At 42.3% G+C, this 17,423-nt stretch overlaps 1 protein-coding gene across 2 annotated transcripts in view; it reads right to left on the reverse strand.

The window, feature by feature from the left end:
- Window positions 1–3,643: 3,643 nt before the first annotated feature.
- Window positions 3,644–17,423, reverse strand: part of PSEN1 (presenilin 1) — an 82,646-nt gene continuing 68,866 nt past the window's right edge. For both annotated transcript variants that reach the window (XM_050798830.1, XM_050798828.1), the window contains exons 9-12: window positions 17,248–17,334; window positions 13,267–13,440; window positions 10,602–10,720; window positions 3,644–8,175 (exon numbers count right to left, since the gene is read on the reverse strand). In XM_050798830.1, the coding sequence (XP_050654787.1) occupies window positions 8,020–8,175; window positions 10,602–10,720; window positions 13,267–13,440; window positions 17,248–17,334 (536 nt within the window). In that variant the 3' untranslated portion in view covers window positions 3,644–8,019. The remainder of the gene's footprint in view (window positions 8,176–10,601; window positions 10,721–13,266; window positions 13,441–17,247; window positions 17,335–17,423) is intronic.

A 17,423-nucleotide genomic window follows, 5' to 3' on the forward strand; every position in this document is an offset into this window, starting at 1 on the left:
ACAGAGGCCGAAGGATCTAAAACATCCTGGAATTAATTTCTGGATGCCCACAGAAGTTACCTGAGAGCCAGAGAAGCCACATTTACAAAACGTGAAACACAGGCCAGGCACAGTGGCTCACGCCTGTAATCCCAGCACTTTGGGAGGCCGAGGCGGGCAGATCACCTGAGGTCAGGAGTTCAAGACCAGCCTGGCCAACATGGCAAAACCTCGTCTCTACTACAAAAATTAGCTGGGTGTGCTGGCGGGCGCCTGTAATCTCAGCTACTCAGGATGCTGAGGCAGGAGAATCACTTGAGCCCAGGGGGCAGAGGTTGCAGTGAGCCGAGTTCACGCCATTGCACTCCAGCCTGGATGACAGAAGGAGACTCCATCTCGAAAAAAAAAAACCCATAAAAATAAAAATAAATAAACAAACAAACAAAAATGTGAAGCACTGGCTCAGCTCTCCCAGCCCCGGCCTAGGGGGCAGATATGAAATAAACCGAAGTGACGGCAGACACCGTTGCAACCAAGCATGGCCTCAGACTGTGCTTGGCCCTGTGCAGGTTCCCCAGGATAAAAAGCCCCTCCCCTTCTGCTGGGATGTTCCAGTCCTCAAGCCTGGTGACATTTTAAACTAGATGACCTTGGAGCTGGGTGATCATAGAGAAGATCCCTGAACTGGAAGCTGGGGGAAAGGAAAGCTGGGTTAGGAGAAACCAAAACAAGGCCTCCCGAGCAGATGTCCCCTGAGGGAGGAGGAGGCATGGAAGCCATTTTTGACATTTCAGAAAATCTGAAGAACTCTCATATTCATGTATAAATTTATAAACTATACATCAATTATACATTTATAAATCATACATCTAGCCCACGTAAATTAAAACTCAGTTATCTCACTAAACAAGTTTAATACTATTTTATGACATATGTGGGTAAATCTGATTAGTAAACAGAAAAACCAGTTGTTACCTAGTAAGTCATAGGACAACATTTTTGAAAACCTGAATGCAAGATAACGTTCCAAATTTCTCTCCTCGGTTTCTCATTGAGCATTTGAAAGACCACTATCTCTCCATCCCTGTATGGAGACCCACTAGCCCTGAAAGCACTCTCTCAAATTCAGGTATTTAAATGTGGCATCATGTTTATCTAGCTCCAAGTCTTGTTTCCCCTTTACATCATACATGTACCTCTATCCTTAAGTTTAGTCTACTATCGAGAAAACCACTCACAATCAGACTTTCGCCTACAGGTCCACCTTGAGGTATGCTATAGGTTTACTCCATAAGGATAAGAAAATCCTTTCCTCTTATGCACGAGAAATTGACCTTGGGTTATGTATAGTCTATATCAAATCCTATGCTATTAAAAAAAAAAAAAAAAAAGCAGGCCAGGCATGGTGGCTCACGCCTGTAATCCCAGCACTTTGAGAGGCCGAGGCAGGCAGATCACCTGAGGTCAGGAGTTCGAGACCAGTCTGGCCAACATGGTGAAACCCCATCTCTACTAAAAATACATAAAAAAAAAAAAAAAAAACAAAAAACATTAGCAGGGCGCGGTGTAATCCCAGCTACCCAGAAGGCTGAGGCAGGAGAATTGCTGGAACCCAAGAGGCAGAGGCTGCAGTGAGCCGAGATCGCAGCACTCCAGCCTGAGCAACAGAGCAAGACTCCATCTCAAAAAAAAAAAAAAAAAAAAAAGGTAGAAGAAACAGAGGCAGCAAGAGCATGTCTCCCTTTCTGCCAACAATTAGGACTTCAAACAAATCTGGTTCTTGAGGCTTTTCCTGTCTCTCCCTTTGAAAGGCGTGGCATACCAGGCAGAGGACAGTCCATGCGAGCAAGTCAACCTTCTCCAAGCATGGGACACTTTACATGTTGAAAGACCCCTGTGGTAGATTAGGTCATCATCCTCTAGGTCGCCACAAGTCATGTGCTGAAGGAGATGTATTCTAAGTAAATATGAAAACAGATTTGGTTAGCTAACTGAATTTTCCTCTGAATAAATCATCACCTTTATTCAAAAACCAATTATCCATAGGTGTCTCCCAAATACTTCTGTCTTCCTGATTTTTAGTACAGTATATGTCCTTTGCCTTCTTGGCCAATTCAGGCTTTTCCCCTCTTTCCAAACTCAGTTCAAAACTTTATTTCTGGCCTGGCACAGTGGCTCACTCTTATAATCTCAGCACTTGGAGAGGCTGAGCTGAGAGGATCACTTGAGACCAGCAGTTCAAGACCAGCCTGGACAACAAAGCAAGACCCAGTCTCTACACAAAATAAAAAATAACTAGCCAGGCATGGAGGTGTACACCTGTAGTTCCAGCTACTCAGGAGGCTGAAGTTGGGGGATCATTTGAACCCAGGAGTTCCAACAATGCAGTGAGCCATGATCATGCTACTACACTCCAACCTGGGCAACAGAGCCAGACCTTGTCTCCAAAACAACAAAAAACCTTCTGAGAAATTTCTGATTTTAAACCCCTGCTTTTGTGGATCTCTCCTTTACTCTGCATTCTTACTCGAATGACAAGTCAACATTACACTCGTCGTACTCGAGTATGCTGTCATTTCACTTTTCACCGGATCCTAAGCTGTCCTCCACACCGCACACAGAAGGGTCCCCAGGGAGAAGGTGCGGCATGGCTGACGGAAAAAGCTGCGGAACTCACCCAGAGACACAGGAGACCCAGCTTTGTCATCCTCGCTTCTCAACCCTGCTCAAAGTCCCTCCTCATTCTCATCAAAAACGCCACTGTCTGGGCCCCTAAAAATCAGAAACCTCCCCCAAGTCCTGATGCCTCTGTAGGAGTCTCCACAGACACTGCCTAAAAGACCCATGAAAACGAAGGATGCCTCCAATTCTCAAAGGAGGGAATAAACATTTCCTGCTTCCTGAGGCCCTTAGCAGATGTAGCCGGGAACACGTCAATCTCTTATCTGCCCCTTCTGAAGACCATGGCCAACTGTGGCTTTTCTGCCATAAACACATTTCTGATCATTTCCGACATTCTATGTTACTTACTGTTTAGAAACAAAAGGTTTTATCAAGTTTGGGGATGGAGAGGACATTCTATGCTCTACCAAGTCAATAAAAGTAATGCTGCTTTTTCTCATTAGTGTGACCTACATAATTTCTTTAAAAAATAATCCTCCCACACATATCTGCATTGTACAACATACATGTCTTGTAAGTGTATAGTTTGTTCTGACATATTTACATGAGTGTGAAAGTTGTTAGAAAAAGTATCTTTCAGAATGTAAGGGACAGCTGCTTTGAGGTTTTTATAAACAGGTTTAATATTGCACTCTTCAGAGGTGTGGCATGCTATAATCCATACCACTTTCTTATGAGTTAAGAATAGAAACAATGCATTTGTTTCTAATTTTTTTTTTTTTTTTTTTTTTTTTTTTGAGACAGAGTCTCGCTCTGTCACCCAGGCTGGAGTGCAGTGGTGAGATCTCGGCTCACTGCAACCTCTGCCTCCCGGGTTCAAGCGATTCTCGTGCCTCAGTCTCTTGAGTAACTGGGACTACAGGTGCCCGCCACCATGCCCAGCTAATTTTTGTATTCTAAACTGTTTCTTGGTAAGTGCTAGACAGTTCTCCGAGTTACAGTTATACATTATGATACTTTCATGTAAGAAAACTAGCACAGCTGGATTCATGCGGTCTTTATTGATCTGACAAATACAGAAAATCTGCAATCAGCTATCAAAATTATATCTTACCAAGAATTTGAAAGGTATTTATAAAAAAGGTGTATTCACAGTCTGTCTGAATTAAGTGCAAAGCAGTGTCCAGAGAAGCAGAAGCCAGACAACATGTGAGAGCAAATGATCCCGCTGAAACCCTCATCCCAGCACCTCCAAGGGCACCATGAACAAGACAATCCTGTACGTGCTACTATATGCAGTTGATTTTGAAACTGCCTCGTTTCAACAATTACGTATTTCAAAAGGAAAACTGCTTTCTGGGAAATCGTCCCTGCTACGCAGACCAGCTGGAAATGCTGCCACCACATGTCGGGGCCCAGGGTGGATCCAGCATCCACTAAGAGGCACCCTGCTGCCCAAGGCTGTGGGAGACAGCTTTGATGTTCAAGAAAGGGGTTCATTTCAGCACCAGGGTGCTTTTTTATATGCAAATCTGAGGTGTTTCCCGTTAGAGGAGAGGACTGTGGAGATGATCACATGCAGATGACTCTGAGCTCTGAGCCCAATGACAGCCTTGTTGGTACACTCTGGCCAGCAATTTCAGAAAGCACTATGAAGAGCTGAAACCTCTGGTTTTAATCTGCTGTGTTGTGGGAATTTAAAGAGGTGAGAGGATCACAAGGATCACTTCTAGGCTCAAACTAATGATTATATGATAGTTTCCATCCCAAGGGCAAAACCAAATGTACAATTTGCAGGTCTCTTTCCAAATTCAATGTTCAGAATACCCTTGGAGGTGAGGAGAAGGGCAGGTCAAATCGTTCCTTATGTCTAACAGCAAATTTAGAGAAAAATGAGTACTTTACTGAATGGATTGGCTTCTGAATCAAGTCACTTTCATAACATCAATGTATAAGCCCTCAGTAAAGGTAACTGTTAAAAGTGGTTATTGACAAATATCCAATATTTTAGAGAAGTTAAAGAAAGATGGCACATACCAGAAAACAAGAGATTATTAACTACATTCTGAGAATTTATCTGATTCATCTTTACATTCTTAGACTCCAGAACCTGGTAATCACAGAAAACACTGAACAAATCTTTTCATAGTGGTTTCTGAGCTCTTTTTCTTTCAGGGTTAGATCACAAATGATCAAATATACAAAGCCTTGGGGGTTGGGATTAAAGGCTTCCTGCCGTACTCTAACCCTGGGAGACCTTATTTGGTAGTTAAACTTACATTTCACATTCTACAAATTATATCAAGAATACCTACACTGTTTGAGGCCAAAGAAGAAGTAATAAACATCATCTGGTTGGGCATCTATTGCAAAAGGAGGGTTTTTAAAAGTAGAGAGACTACAATATGGGAATCCTGGAGCCGAAAAGTAAAAACATTGCCTCTTCAGTTGTTGCTTCTGTAGTAAAATCAACAAATTGCTTACTTATGACTGTTTTCTTCCAAGTTGCTTAGAAAGCTTCTATTTTTTCTGATTGAGAAATTTAGTCATTTGGAGTCAGAGCTGTGATTCTAGGAACACACACTAACCTAGTGAGAATCAAAAACAGGAAAGTGAGCCTTTCCTCTCTGAAGAAAAATCTGCAAATCTTCCAAATATGACTGGTATTCCCATAGGCATGTAATGACATTCGGTACATAAATACCCTTTATTCGGTAGCCCAGTCAGACTCAGACTCTTAGTGGCTACCTTACTGTCTTCCTTCTTTTTATTAGGCAGATTGGCTTGGCTGGTCATACTCTATTGCTGGTTTTGCCCGACTCCATAACCACCGCCTGTCCCGTGTGAGTGAAGGCACATCCTTATGGAAATTGCTACTGTTCTTTCCAGTGACAATCTATTTTTCATGGTGGAAGACTAGCATTTGGATGTTTTAGGAACGATTGAACTAATTCTAAAAAGAATGTTTGACGGAAAAGTTCTCTGCCTAAGATGAATGATTTAAAGAAATAAGATGGGCTGTAGTCTCAGCTACTCAGAAGGCTGAGGTAGATTACTTGAGCCCAGGAGTTCAAGTCTAGCCTGGGCAACACAGCAAAATCCTGTCCTTAAAAAACAAAAAAAAAAGGAAAGATAGGTTCTCTGTACACTGGCTTATCATGTGGCTGAGAAGTGGCTCAAACTTGGAGAAAGAGACAGAATAACTGCCATCTTTCTACAAAGACAATCAGTAATACACACGAATGGATTTAAATACACACACCCCACGTACCCTCTTCAGAGAAGAAACTTATCATGAAAGGTGCAACACATTTGGGATCCTTACACAAGTAAACTACTCTAGATGAGGGATCCCTCAAGAATGCTTCCAATCACAAATTGCTATTCGGGTGGCTTTGCTGTAGCTGTGCTTTCTCAACGATAATACCCATGCTGGCACATGTCTGAGAGAAGGAATGAATCTTGGAAGAAGGGGGTTTCATGGAAAAAAATGAATTGAGATGACAGAACCTACTACTTTAAATCCCCTTTTCTTTGCATAGCTCTTATTTTTCCTGTCTTTGACTGCCTAATATAAGCCAATTTTAATTTAAACTCAGATCAGTACTCGCACACTACTCTTGAAGTTAGGTTCTTATAAGAAATATCCTGGGACAGAAAACAAATATTCTAAACGCCAAAGAGAACCCCAAACCAGGTCACATCAAATCATAGATTGGGAGGGAGAACAGCAGGCAAAAGAGGAAAAAGCTGGCCCCTCCTCAGCCACAGGAGGAAACTAAGTTTCTCATAAACGCTTATGGTCTGATCAGCATGGCTACGGGCCCTCTGTGGTGAAGAAGGTTTTGCCCCACAAAGCTTGGTCCAGAGGTGCCCTGGGCCCACAGGCTGATGGCTGTTTGTGTGTTTTGCCTGACTGAGCTGCCCAGAGCCTGAACTCCATGGTAAGTGCAGCAGGCACCTCCACTGCCCAGTTCACACAAAGGTACATTGAGAGGAAAGGTAACACGGGCAGAGATCACAAAGTACCCATTGTGGAGCTGATGAGAATAACCTGACACTCCCCCTTGACATCATTAGCTCACTGTATCCCCTTCACTGCTGGAGGCCCCTTCTCTTTCCCCTCGGCAGTTGGTTCTCCTTCTGCCACCAGGTTCTCCCACAGTTCACCAAATTAAATATGGCTTTCCCCAAACTCTTGCTTTCTGTTGATACAACTAGTTCATAATTCATCAACCACCAGCTTTTGGCTATTAGTTCGAATTCTGACCTACTGTGTAGCAAAAACAAAAACAAAAAACCAGGACAGAAAGTGCTTCAACAGCCATTTTACTCTTCTTTAATTCTACTGTCTTTGGGCATACATCTCATTTGCTGTGGAAGAAGGTCTGACAGCAGGGCTGACAGCACCAATTCATAACACATTCTTTTCATCATACAAAGAGTAAAACCCTAGAATAATGGGACCATCTGCTACCACGACAGAGCTGCCTTACTGACTGTAGAAAAGGACGGCTTGTGTGGGGGTGAGAGAAGAATGAGGACAGAGGAGGCATCTGGGGCAAGTGAGCCTACAAGTATGTCTACAAATTCAGAATTTGGTGGAAAATCCAAATTTGACTTCAAGATGATAGAGAATTGATGAGAAATAGTTGTATTATTTCCAAAATTTACTGAATTTGGAACCTGAGGTTAAAAGTTTTAGGATAAAGCAACCTCACGTTCAGACTGGCCTTGGGAAGAAATGACAATCACAGATGGTAATGAGTGTCAGTGCTTGAGAAGAACTGCCAAAGTCAATCTACACATTTGACCTGACTCAAAGACGGGGGAAAACAAGTCTCATTTAAAAAGGATGAGTCTGCAGCAAAAAATCAAAGGGAAGCTGGAGCCCCTGCCCACCTCTCCATTCTGCTGCTGGTGCCTGCTCTTCCTCACAGTACCTCCTGAAAAGTTCAGAATCAGTTAATACAGAATTATTGGGATGATTTTCAACGTGTAGTTTAAGATGAGGAGTTCCGTTTGGTTTAAACCACTTCACCTAACCTCTTGGTAACGGTAGTCCTGAGAGTCCGCAGTGTCGGCGAAATCATCCTGTGACCAAGCATCAAGCTGCTGACGGGGCACAGCAACTTCCGGGCCCATCATGTCTCCTTGACCTCGTCCCTCAAATCTGGTAGTTTCTGCACCGAGGGACATAGTCCACTGCGATGAAGTATGTTCAAAATCGTTTTCTATAGGCACCTCCTTCCAAAGTCCAATAGTGCAGGTGGTCAGGAAGACTTGGAAGGAAGCTGTAGAAGTCCAGCCAGGAATCTTGACTTTGTTAGATGTGGACACAGGAAAATCACCTTTGTCCTCCCCAGATTTTGTTATAGTCAAAGGAGAAACATCCATGGGATTCTAACGGCAAATATGCTAGATATAAAATTGATGGAATGCTAACTGGTCCATAAAAGGCTGTACAAGATAATCTGTGGCAAAGTAGAAAACAAGCCCAAAGGTGATGGAGATTGGAAGAGCTGGCAATGCTTTCTTGAAAATGGCGAGGAGTAATAATGTAAGGCACAAACCCTGTGGAGAAGATGGGAAAGACACACATTCACACATAATTATGAAACCATTTTCAGGCAAAACTCAATCACAAGTCTTGGTTTTTAACATAGTTAACTGAATATTTTCCTTTGGGGTTAAATTTTAGAACAGATGTTTCATTCAATCTGGAAGAAGAGCTATGAAAAAACCTAGCTTTTGTTTGTTTCATAGGGTTCACTATGCACACATTGTTATTTTATCCCCTAATTCTAGGAAAGAAATAGAATCTGAAAATAAGTAAAACTATTTTGAAAAAAAGTTAAGGCCGGGCGTGGTGGCTCAAGCCTGTAATCCCAGCACTTTGGGAGGCGAGACGGGCGGATCACGAGGTCAGGAGATCAAGACCATCCTGGCTAACAGAGTGAAACCCCGTCTCTACTAAAAAATACAAAAAAAACCAACAAAAAACTAGCCGGGCGAGGTGGCGGGGGCCTGTAGTCCCAGCTACTCGGGAGGCTGAGGCAGAAGAATGGCGTAAACCCGGGAGGCAGAGCTTGCAGTGAGCTGAGATCCGGCCACTGCACTTCAGCCTGGGCGACAGAGTGAGACTCTGTCTCAAAAAAAAAAAAAAAAAGTTAAAAGACACAGAAATTTCTATCTTAAATACTGTGTTGGCCTCTGTGATTTTAATTTGGCTAGTTAAAAACCCAGAGGTGAAGAGCATTCTTTATGCTGAGCGGGAGCATTCTTCCCACGCAGGCCCCTCCATGAAGCATGTCGAGGCTGCAGTGTTTAAAAAATAAAATAAACTAAAAGTTTATTTATGAAGAGTATACTGCTTTCGTGTAAACACAGAGCAGCCATGTAATAGAGTTCATTTTTTACCCTAGTTACAGAAACACTAGAAAGTCTTCACCCGGCCAAGATATCTTTAGTAAAAATCTTTAGTAAAAATAGCAGTAAGAAATATTTTATGGGTTGTTTACTTAAATCATAGTTTTTAGGTTGCACACAGTGGCTCATGCCTGCAATCCCAGCACTTTAGGCGGCTGAGGCAGGCAAATCACTTGAGGTCAGAAGTTTGAGACCAGTCTGGGCAACGTGGCAAAACCCCATCTCTACTTAAAAATACAAAAATTAGGCCAGGCGTGGTGGCTCACGCCTGTAATCCCAGCACTTTGGGAGGCCGAGACTGGTGGATCACGAGGTCGGGAGATCGAGACCACCCTGGCTAACACGGCGAAACCCCGTCTCTACTAAAAATACAAAAATTAGCCAGGCGCAGTGGCGGGCACCTGTAGTCCCAGCTACTCGGGAGGCTGAGGCAGGAGAATGGCGTGAACCCGGGAGGCAGAGCTTGCAGTGAGTAGAGATCGCGCCACTGCACTCCAGCCTGGGCAACAGAGCGAGACTCCGTCTCAAAAAATAAAAAAAAAAAATACAAAAGTTAGCCAGGCATAGTGGTGCATTTATGTTATTCCAGCTACTTGGGAGGCTGAGACAGGAGGATTGCTTGAACCTAGGAAGCAGAGGTTGCAGTGAGCTAATGTCACCGCACTGTAGTTTGGGCGACAGAGCAAGACTCTGTCTCAAAAAAAAAAAAAAAAAAAAAAAAAAAAAAAGGCCAGGTGCAGTGGTTCACGCCTGTAATCCCAGCGCTTTGGGAGGCCGAGGCAGGCACATCACTTGAGGTCAGGAGTTCAAGACCAGCCTGGCCAACACGGTAAAACACTGTCTCTACTAAAAATACAAAAATTAGCCAGGCATGGTGGTAGCCGCCTGTAATCCCAGCTACTCGGGAGGCTGAGGCAGAGAATTAAGGCTAGGAGGCGGAGGTTGCAGTGAGTCGAGATTGCACCACTCAACTCCAGCCTGAGCAACAGAGACTCCGTCTCAAAAAAAAAAAAAAAAAAAATCATAGTTTTGAAAGCTTCAGGGTTCATGCTGTAGCACTATCAGCAAGATCTATGTGGGATCATGCATGGCACTAGCTCCTCTCACTAGATGCTTGATGTCTTAAGTAACACTGTATGCTACAGGCTGTGTCATTAAATGCAAAACCACCACCAAACTCTCAGTGACTAAGTCTGGGGACTAAGGGACGATCTGTTTATCCCTGTAAGACCGACCTTACAGAGCTAATTTGCTACATATCTGTGCTGCTAGGCTTGAGGCAGCGGTTCCCAAACAGAAATACCAGAATTTCCTGGGAAACTTTTAAAAACTACACAATTAAATTAAATAAGAATATCTCAGGGCAGAGCTTACAGTTTTAAGAGCTCCCAAGTGATTCTAATATGACCAGGGTAGAGAACTACTAAGGTGAGGTCCAATGATCAAAAAGCTCCTCAGATAGCTGGAATATTTAACCCACCTGGGGTTAAAACAGAACTGCCTTAAAGGGACTGTGTAATCAAAGTTTTGACATTAAGAGTTCTGACACATTCTTATTAGTGTATACTTACAATTAATATGGCTACAAAACAGGCTATGGTTGTGTTCCAGTCTCCACTGGCTGTTGCTGAGGCTTTACCAACCAGAACACTGTAGAAAATGAAATCTCCCAATCCAAGTTTTACTCCCCCTAAAAAGGAAAGATTACAAGTATAAAAAAGTTGGTCACTCTTTGCTATGATTTCACAATTCAAAAATATCACTGCCCTACTCAACCCCACAATGAATGAGAGAAGTCAGTAAATGATATACAAAATTAGGCTTCAGCTGTGTCTTTCTTTTTTTGTTTTCTACAATAGGAGTTCCAGATTCTATGTGACTGACTCTGGAGTCTTAACTGTAGATGCTGCTGTTATTTATCAATAACAATAATAAGTAATAATCGTCATCTATTGAATATATAGTTTATACCCAGCACTTGTACTAAGAAGTCCTTATAAGAATTCTCAGATAGGCATCATTTTATCATCTTATTAATTAATTAGCATATATATATATTTTGAGATGGAGTCTTGCTCTCTGGCCCAGGCTGGAGTGCAGTGGCATGATCTCGGCTCACTGCAAACTCTGCCTCCCAGGTTCAAGTGACTTTCCTGTCTTAGCCTCCTGAGTAGCTGGGATTACAGGCGCATGCCACCATGCCTGGCTAATTTTTGTATTTTTGATAGAGACGGGGTTTCACCATGTTGGTCAGGCTGGTCTCAAACTCCTGACTTCGTGATCCACCCACCTTGGCCTCCCAAAGTGCTGGGATTGCAGACGTGAGCCACCGCGCCCAGCCTATCATCTTATTTTTAAAAACAGCTTCATTAGGCTATGATTTATCTCATACAATACACGCCTGGCCTATTTTACTTAATATAATGTTTCTGAGGTTTAACCATGATACTGCATGTGTCTACAGTTTCTTGGAAGTTATTGGAAGCTGAATGGTTTTCCATTATATGGTTTGCTTATCCATTTACCAGTTGATGGACATCTGCATTGTTTTCAATTTGGGGCTATTCTGAACAATGCTGCTATGAACATTTATGTCCATGTCTCTGTGGGGACAGATTGTTTTCATTTCCGTTGGGCAGACTCCTGGGAGTGCAATTGCTGGGCCATGTAAGTTTAGGTTTTTAGCTTTTTAATAAACTGCCAAATCACATTCCACACTGGCTGTTCCAGTCTGCATTTCCACCAACAACAATTGAGAGTTCCAGAATGGCGTGAACCCGGGAGGCGGAGCTTGCAGTGAGCCGAGATCGTGCCACTGCACTCCAGCCTGGGCGACAGAGCGAGACTCCATCTCAAAAAAAAAAAAAAAAAAAAAAAAAAGAGAGTTCCAGTTTCCTCACATCTTCACCAGCACTTGGTATTGTTAGCCTTTCTGATTCTAGTTACTCTGATTAATGATGCTGAGCATCTTTTCATGTGCTTATTAGCCATTATGTATCTCTTTTGGTAAAATGTCTAATCAAAGCATTTCCCGGCCGGGCGCGGTGGCTCAAGCCTGTAATCCCAGCACTTTGGGAGGCCGAGACGGGTGGATCACGAGGTCAGGAGATCGAGACCATCCTGGCTAACATGGTGAAACCCCGTCTCTACTAAAAAAAAAAATACAAAAAAACTAGCCGGGCGATGTGGCAGACGCCTGTAGTCCCAGCTACTCGGGAGGCTGAGGCAGGAGAATGGCGTGAACCCGGGAGGCGAAGCTTGCAGTGAGCTGAGATCCAGCCACTGCACTCCAGCCTGGGCGACAGAGTGAGACTCCGTCTCAAAAAAAAAAAAAAAAAAAAAAAAAGCATTTCCCTATCTTAAATTTGGGCTATCGTCTTATTAAGTTGTAAGCATCTTTTATTTATCCTAAAAACAAGTCCTTTAATGGGACTTCAATATGATTTGCATATATTTTCTCTCAGCTGGTAGCTTATTTTCCTTTTTTTTTTTTTTTTTTTTTTTTTAAGTGATCTCGGCTCACTGCAACCTCCACCTCCCGGTTTCAAGCAATTCTCCTGCCTCGGCCTCTTGAGTAGCTGGGATTACAGGCATGCACCATCACGCCCGGCTAATTTTGTATTTTTAGTAGATATGGGGTTTCACCATGTTGGCCAGGCTGGTCTCAAACTCCAAACCTCAGGTGATCCACCAACCTCGGCCTCCCAAAGTGCTGGGATTACAGGCGTGAGCCACCACACCTGGTCTTATTTTCCACTTCTTAATGGTATTTAAAAAAATTTTTTTTGGCCGGGCACAGTGGCTCACGCCTGTAATCCCAGCACTTTGGGAGGCCAAGGCGGGCAGATCACCATGTCAGGAGTTCAAGACCAGCCTGGCCAAGATGGTGAAACCCCATCTCTACTAAAAATACAAAAATTATCCGGGCATGGTGGCGCACGCCTATAGTCCCAGCTACTCGGGGAGGCTGAGGCAGGAGAATTGCTTGAACCCAGGAGGTGGAGCTTGCAGTGAGCCAAGATCGCACCACTGCACTCCAACCTGGCGACAGAGAGAGACTGTTTCAAAAAAAAAAAAAAAAAAAAAAAAAGCACTATTAATGATATTTCCAAATAAAAGTTACATGTGACACAGAATTAGACTGTAACACTCTGAATTCATTTTATTCTCAAAAAGGTTGATAATGTAGCCGCCTAAAGGAATCCATGACTTTGCAACATAGAGGAATGTACATACTTTCTTCTGGATCTTCACCAGCAAGGATGCTGCTGGAAAGTTCCTGGACAGCAGCTCGTGACTCAGGTGTAGAGCGATGAGGCCCTAGATGACTGTCCCTCTGGGCTTCCCATTCCTCACTGAAGCCACCATCATCATTCTCTGCAACCGTGTCTTGTGACTCCCTTTCTGTGCCTTCAAGAGAAAGTGAAAGTTACAGCTCTAATATTTAGAAAAATTTAATACCTTTACGAAAATTACATGGAACCAGTAACTAGCTAACTGTCATTGTAACTAGCTGGCCCTTAAACCACAAAGCATGGGCTGTAGCAGTGCCTGCTGGTAGTTTATCCAATAGCTATTTTCTCCCTTATTTCCTGAGGGCAGAATCCTGAATTGTTTGGGTTCCCATCCCTCTCCCACATGACTCTGGTGGTAAATCCTGATCAATCCAAGCCAAGCATGGTAATCCCACCAAGCCTCTTCCTAACAAAAGCTCTAAGGCTGTGGGGTTATAACTTGGTATGAACCTATGAGTGGTGAAGCAAAGTCCGCTGGGATTCCTGGGGAAATTTTTCTCACTCTTTAAGAGACTAAAGGAAAAAATAAACAGTCCCTTCTATGCCTGAATATTGCCTTATCTAGATATGATGCCTAGAACTACAGCTGTCATGACCACCAGGAGCAGTGGGCTGAAGACCAAGCTTATACACTAGTGATGGTAGAGTAGGAAGTTGGGCTACTTGAAAACATTCCTGAGCCACCAAATTAACCAACCTTACAAATTTCAAATGCCTACACCTCAGGCCTTCCTGTCATGTGAAGAATACATTTCTTCTTTGCTTAAGGCAACTGAGTTGGGCTTTTTATCTTTGCAACTGAAAGCTTCCTAACTGTTGGCACTAATCCCTGGATTTGGTGACAAAGTTATAAAAGTGGCTTCATTCTGGAGGGTGGATTGGGAAAGGAGGGGGAGTGAATGTCTTTATGGGCCAGTCATTTCATTATAATGACTATCAATCTCATTGAAAATGGTGAGCAGTCTTAAAAACAGTCTTAAAAAAAACAGTCTTAAAAACAGTCTTAAAAACAGTCTTAAAAAATACTTCCATACATTAAAAATAATTAAAATATTTAAGTGAAGTTCAAAGTACTTTTATTCTTCCTTCATTTTTTATAAAAGTAATACACGTTCAGAACAGAAGTAGATTTGCCATGAATAAGTACAGCTTGTGAGCTTCAGGGCCCTTCCTTGCATGGCTTCCTCTGGGAGAGCCCTCACAATTTTGTATTGGTAGTTTTGTATTCTTTTTATTATCCAGGTCTCCAAAACACCTGAGTCTTCTCTGGTTTGGAGTTGATGAAATAATGTAAGAATAAGATTTATAGGCCGGGCGCGGTGGCTCAAGCCTGTAATCCCAGCACTTTGGGAGGCCGAGACGGGCGGATCACAAGGTCAGGAGATCGAGACCATCCTCGCTAACACGGTGAAACCCCGTCTCTACTAAAAAATGCAAAAAAACTAGCCGGGCGGGTTGGCGGGCGCCTGTAGTCCCAGCTACTCGGGAGGCTGAGGTAGGAGAATGGCGTAAACCTGGGAGGCGGAGCTTGCAGTGAGCTGAGATCCGGCCACTGCACCCCAGCCTGGGCGACAGAGCAAGACTCCGTCTCAAAAAAAAAAAAAAAATAAGATTTATAAATGAAAACAGCAGTCCCTTTTCTGCCCCCTCCCTCCTCACTTCTGATCTCATTCCTACTTTAAACTCTTTTAGCCATTCCTTTTGGTATTTACCTCCATAATTAATTATAAGTAGTATGCTCATTGTGCCATAACTTGATGTTTTAATTTGGGGTACTTATTCGCCTCCTATAGAGAAGATAAAGCATTAGGTCTCATCCTCTTCTGCACGTAAATGTAACTCTTCCCGTCTTCCCAGTGCCATAACCTTATATTAAATTCAGTTTTATATTCTCACTATGCAAATAATATTCACAACTAAACTACTTTGCTACAGCCAGAATATACTATAATTACATTTGCTTTTTTGAACAAGTTTTTGTTTTCCTTGGAAAACTGCCTCATTTTTTTCCATTGATGAATTTTATATTATTATCTAATTTATCCTGAAATGCTCTGACAGAGTTCAACCACATCAGATAATCTCTCAGTTCGTTTTTTTGTTTGTTTTTTCCTTGCACAGATATCCCTCTCGGAGCCCTATGCCCTTTTGTTCCAATGTAACTTCTAGTTCCGTTAACACAGTGATTTAACTAGGGATAGCACCTGCCTTCTGGGGAGTGTTTGGAAATAACTAGGATGGAGGAGTTTTTGATTACCGCAAAGCCTCAAAGCCATTATTGGCATTTAGTGGGTGAGCGGCCAGGGATGTTAAATATCTTGCAATGTGAGGGGAAGTCCCACACAATGAAGAACTGTGCCCCCCAAAATATCAGCAGCACTCTCACTGAGGAAGCCTGCAGTTCATCCAGCCTTCCCATTTCAAAGCCCTTGCTCATGCTGTCCCTCTCTTGGAAAGCTCTTCCTCCATCCTTCAGCAAGCCATCACCTATTATCACTTCCTCAGGGAAGCACCCCTTGACTTTCCAGGATACGTAAAATTCCACTATTATAAACTTTCACAGCAACTTATACGTCTTCTTTGCAGTACCTATCACAACTGTATGAATTATTTATGTAATAATTTGTTGACCATCTATCCCCCCAAATAGACTATAAGCTCCACAAGGGCAGGGGAAATCTTGTTTAGTGCTATATCCCGAGGGCCTAGCACATAGTCAGGTGCTCAGTCAACATCTGTAAAAGGAATGAAATTCTGTTGTATCACTCACTCACTCATACATACATATATACCTACATGCTCACAACCATTAGATTTTCTTTAGCTTAACACAGGTTAACTCTGTAGATTTCCTGGCTTTATAAAACATAAACTCTCCCTTTCCCGACAAACAGCACCTCAATTAAGGCCTTTTTTCCCCTCACCAATATTTATTTTGCCTGTGGTTTTCAGATTCCTCATAAAAGTTAGCCCTTTTTTGTTTTTCTTTCAAAAAGTAAGCTTTTTTTTTTTAACTGTTTATATTGTGCTATTATTCCTCAATCCTTTTTTATCCTTTTTTTTTTTTTTTTTTTTTTTAGTGTGTGGGAAGGTAGCCTCCATTCCAGAAAATTGAATTAAAGCTCCCCCTCAACTCCATCTAATAACAACTTCTAACTTGTGTTCTCCTTAATATGTTCTGTAGTATCCTTAAAGGACTTTTCACTCTCATCCTAAGTCATTATTATTATTCATTATTATTATTTTTTTTGAGGCAACATCTCACTAAGTTGCCCAGGGTAATCTGGAACTCCTTGGCTCAAGTGATCCTCTTGCCTTGGCCATGTAGCTGGGACTACAGGCTTACATAACAGGACCCAGCTCATCCCAAGTCATTCTCATCCTCTTCTAAAAAGTCATATCCACCTAGAATATTTGATCTTCTCAGTATAAACATTAGCACATCTCAAATCGTATTTCAGTTACTCTGGCCATGTTAGACAAGAAGTTCCTATTGTTATGTTGTTTATATTTTGCTTTTTTTTGTTTACTTATATTTCCTTTATTGTCTGTATCTTTTAGGAGGTTCTTACTTTTACATGTTTGGAGAGAGTTTTTTTTCTTTTTAAAATCATGACTTCTAAAAAACAAACAAAAAACAAAAACAAAATCATAACCTCAACCTGAACCTTTCCATGCTGGTATTCTGTATTTAATGGGAGGTGTCTTAACCTAGGGGTGCCTTGACTGTATTGTTGGGTTATGAGTATATGAACTCCTTAAATATTTATCTGTGTATTTACTGGGCATTACTATAGTTTTCAAGAGATTCTCAAAGGAGTCTATGATCAAAGAAAGATAATGAAAACATTGCTATACTGTTAGCTTATAAGATAACAGTGACCCTGAAAAACCAAGATATTATCTAATAAAAGTTACCTACTTTCTGCATTATACTTGGAATTTTTGGATACTCTCCTTTGAGCTTCCGGGTCTCCTTCTGCCATATTCACCAACCACACCATTGTTGCTGTTGAGAAAGACAAAATTCCAGGTAAACACTGGATACACAAAGTATGCACAGACAACACACAGGCCATCATTTCTCCACACAAATCG

This window comes from Macaca thibetana, chromosome 7 (assembly GCF_024542745.1).
Source record: "Macaca thibetana thibetana isolate TM-01 chromosome 7, ASM2454274v1, whole genome shotgun sequence".
NCBI classification, from domain to species: Eukaryota; Metazoa; Chordata; class Mammalia; order Primates; family Cercopithecidae; genus Macaca; species Macaca thibetana.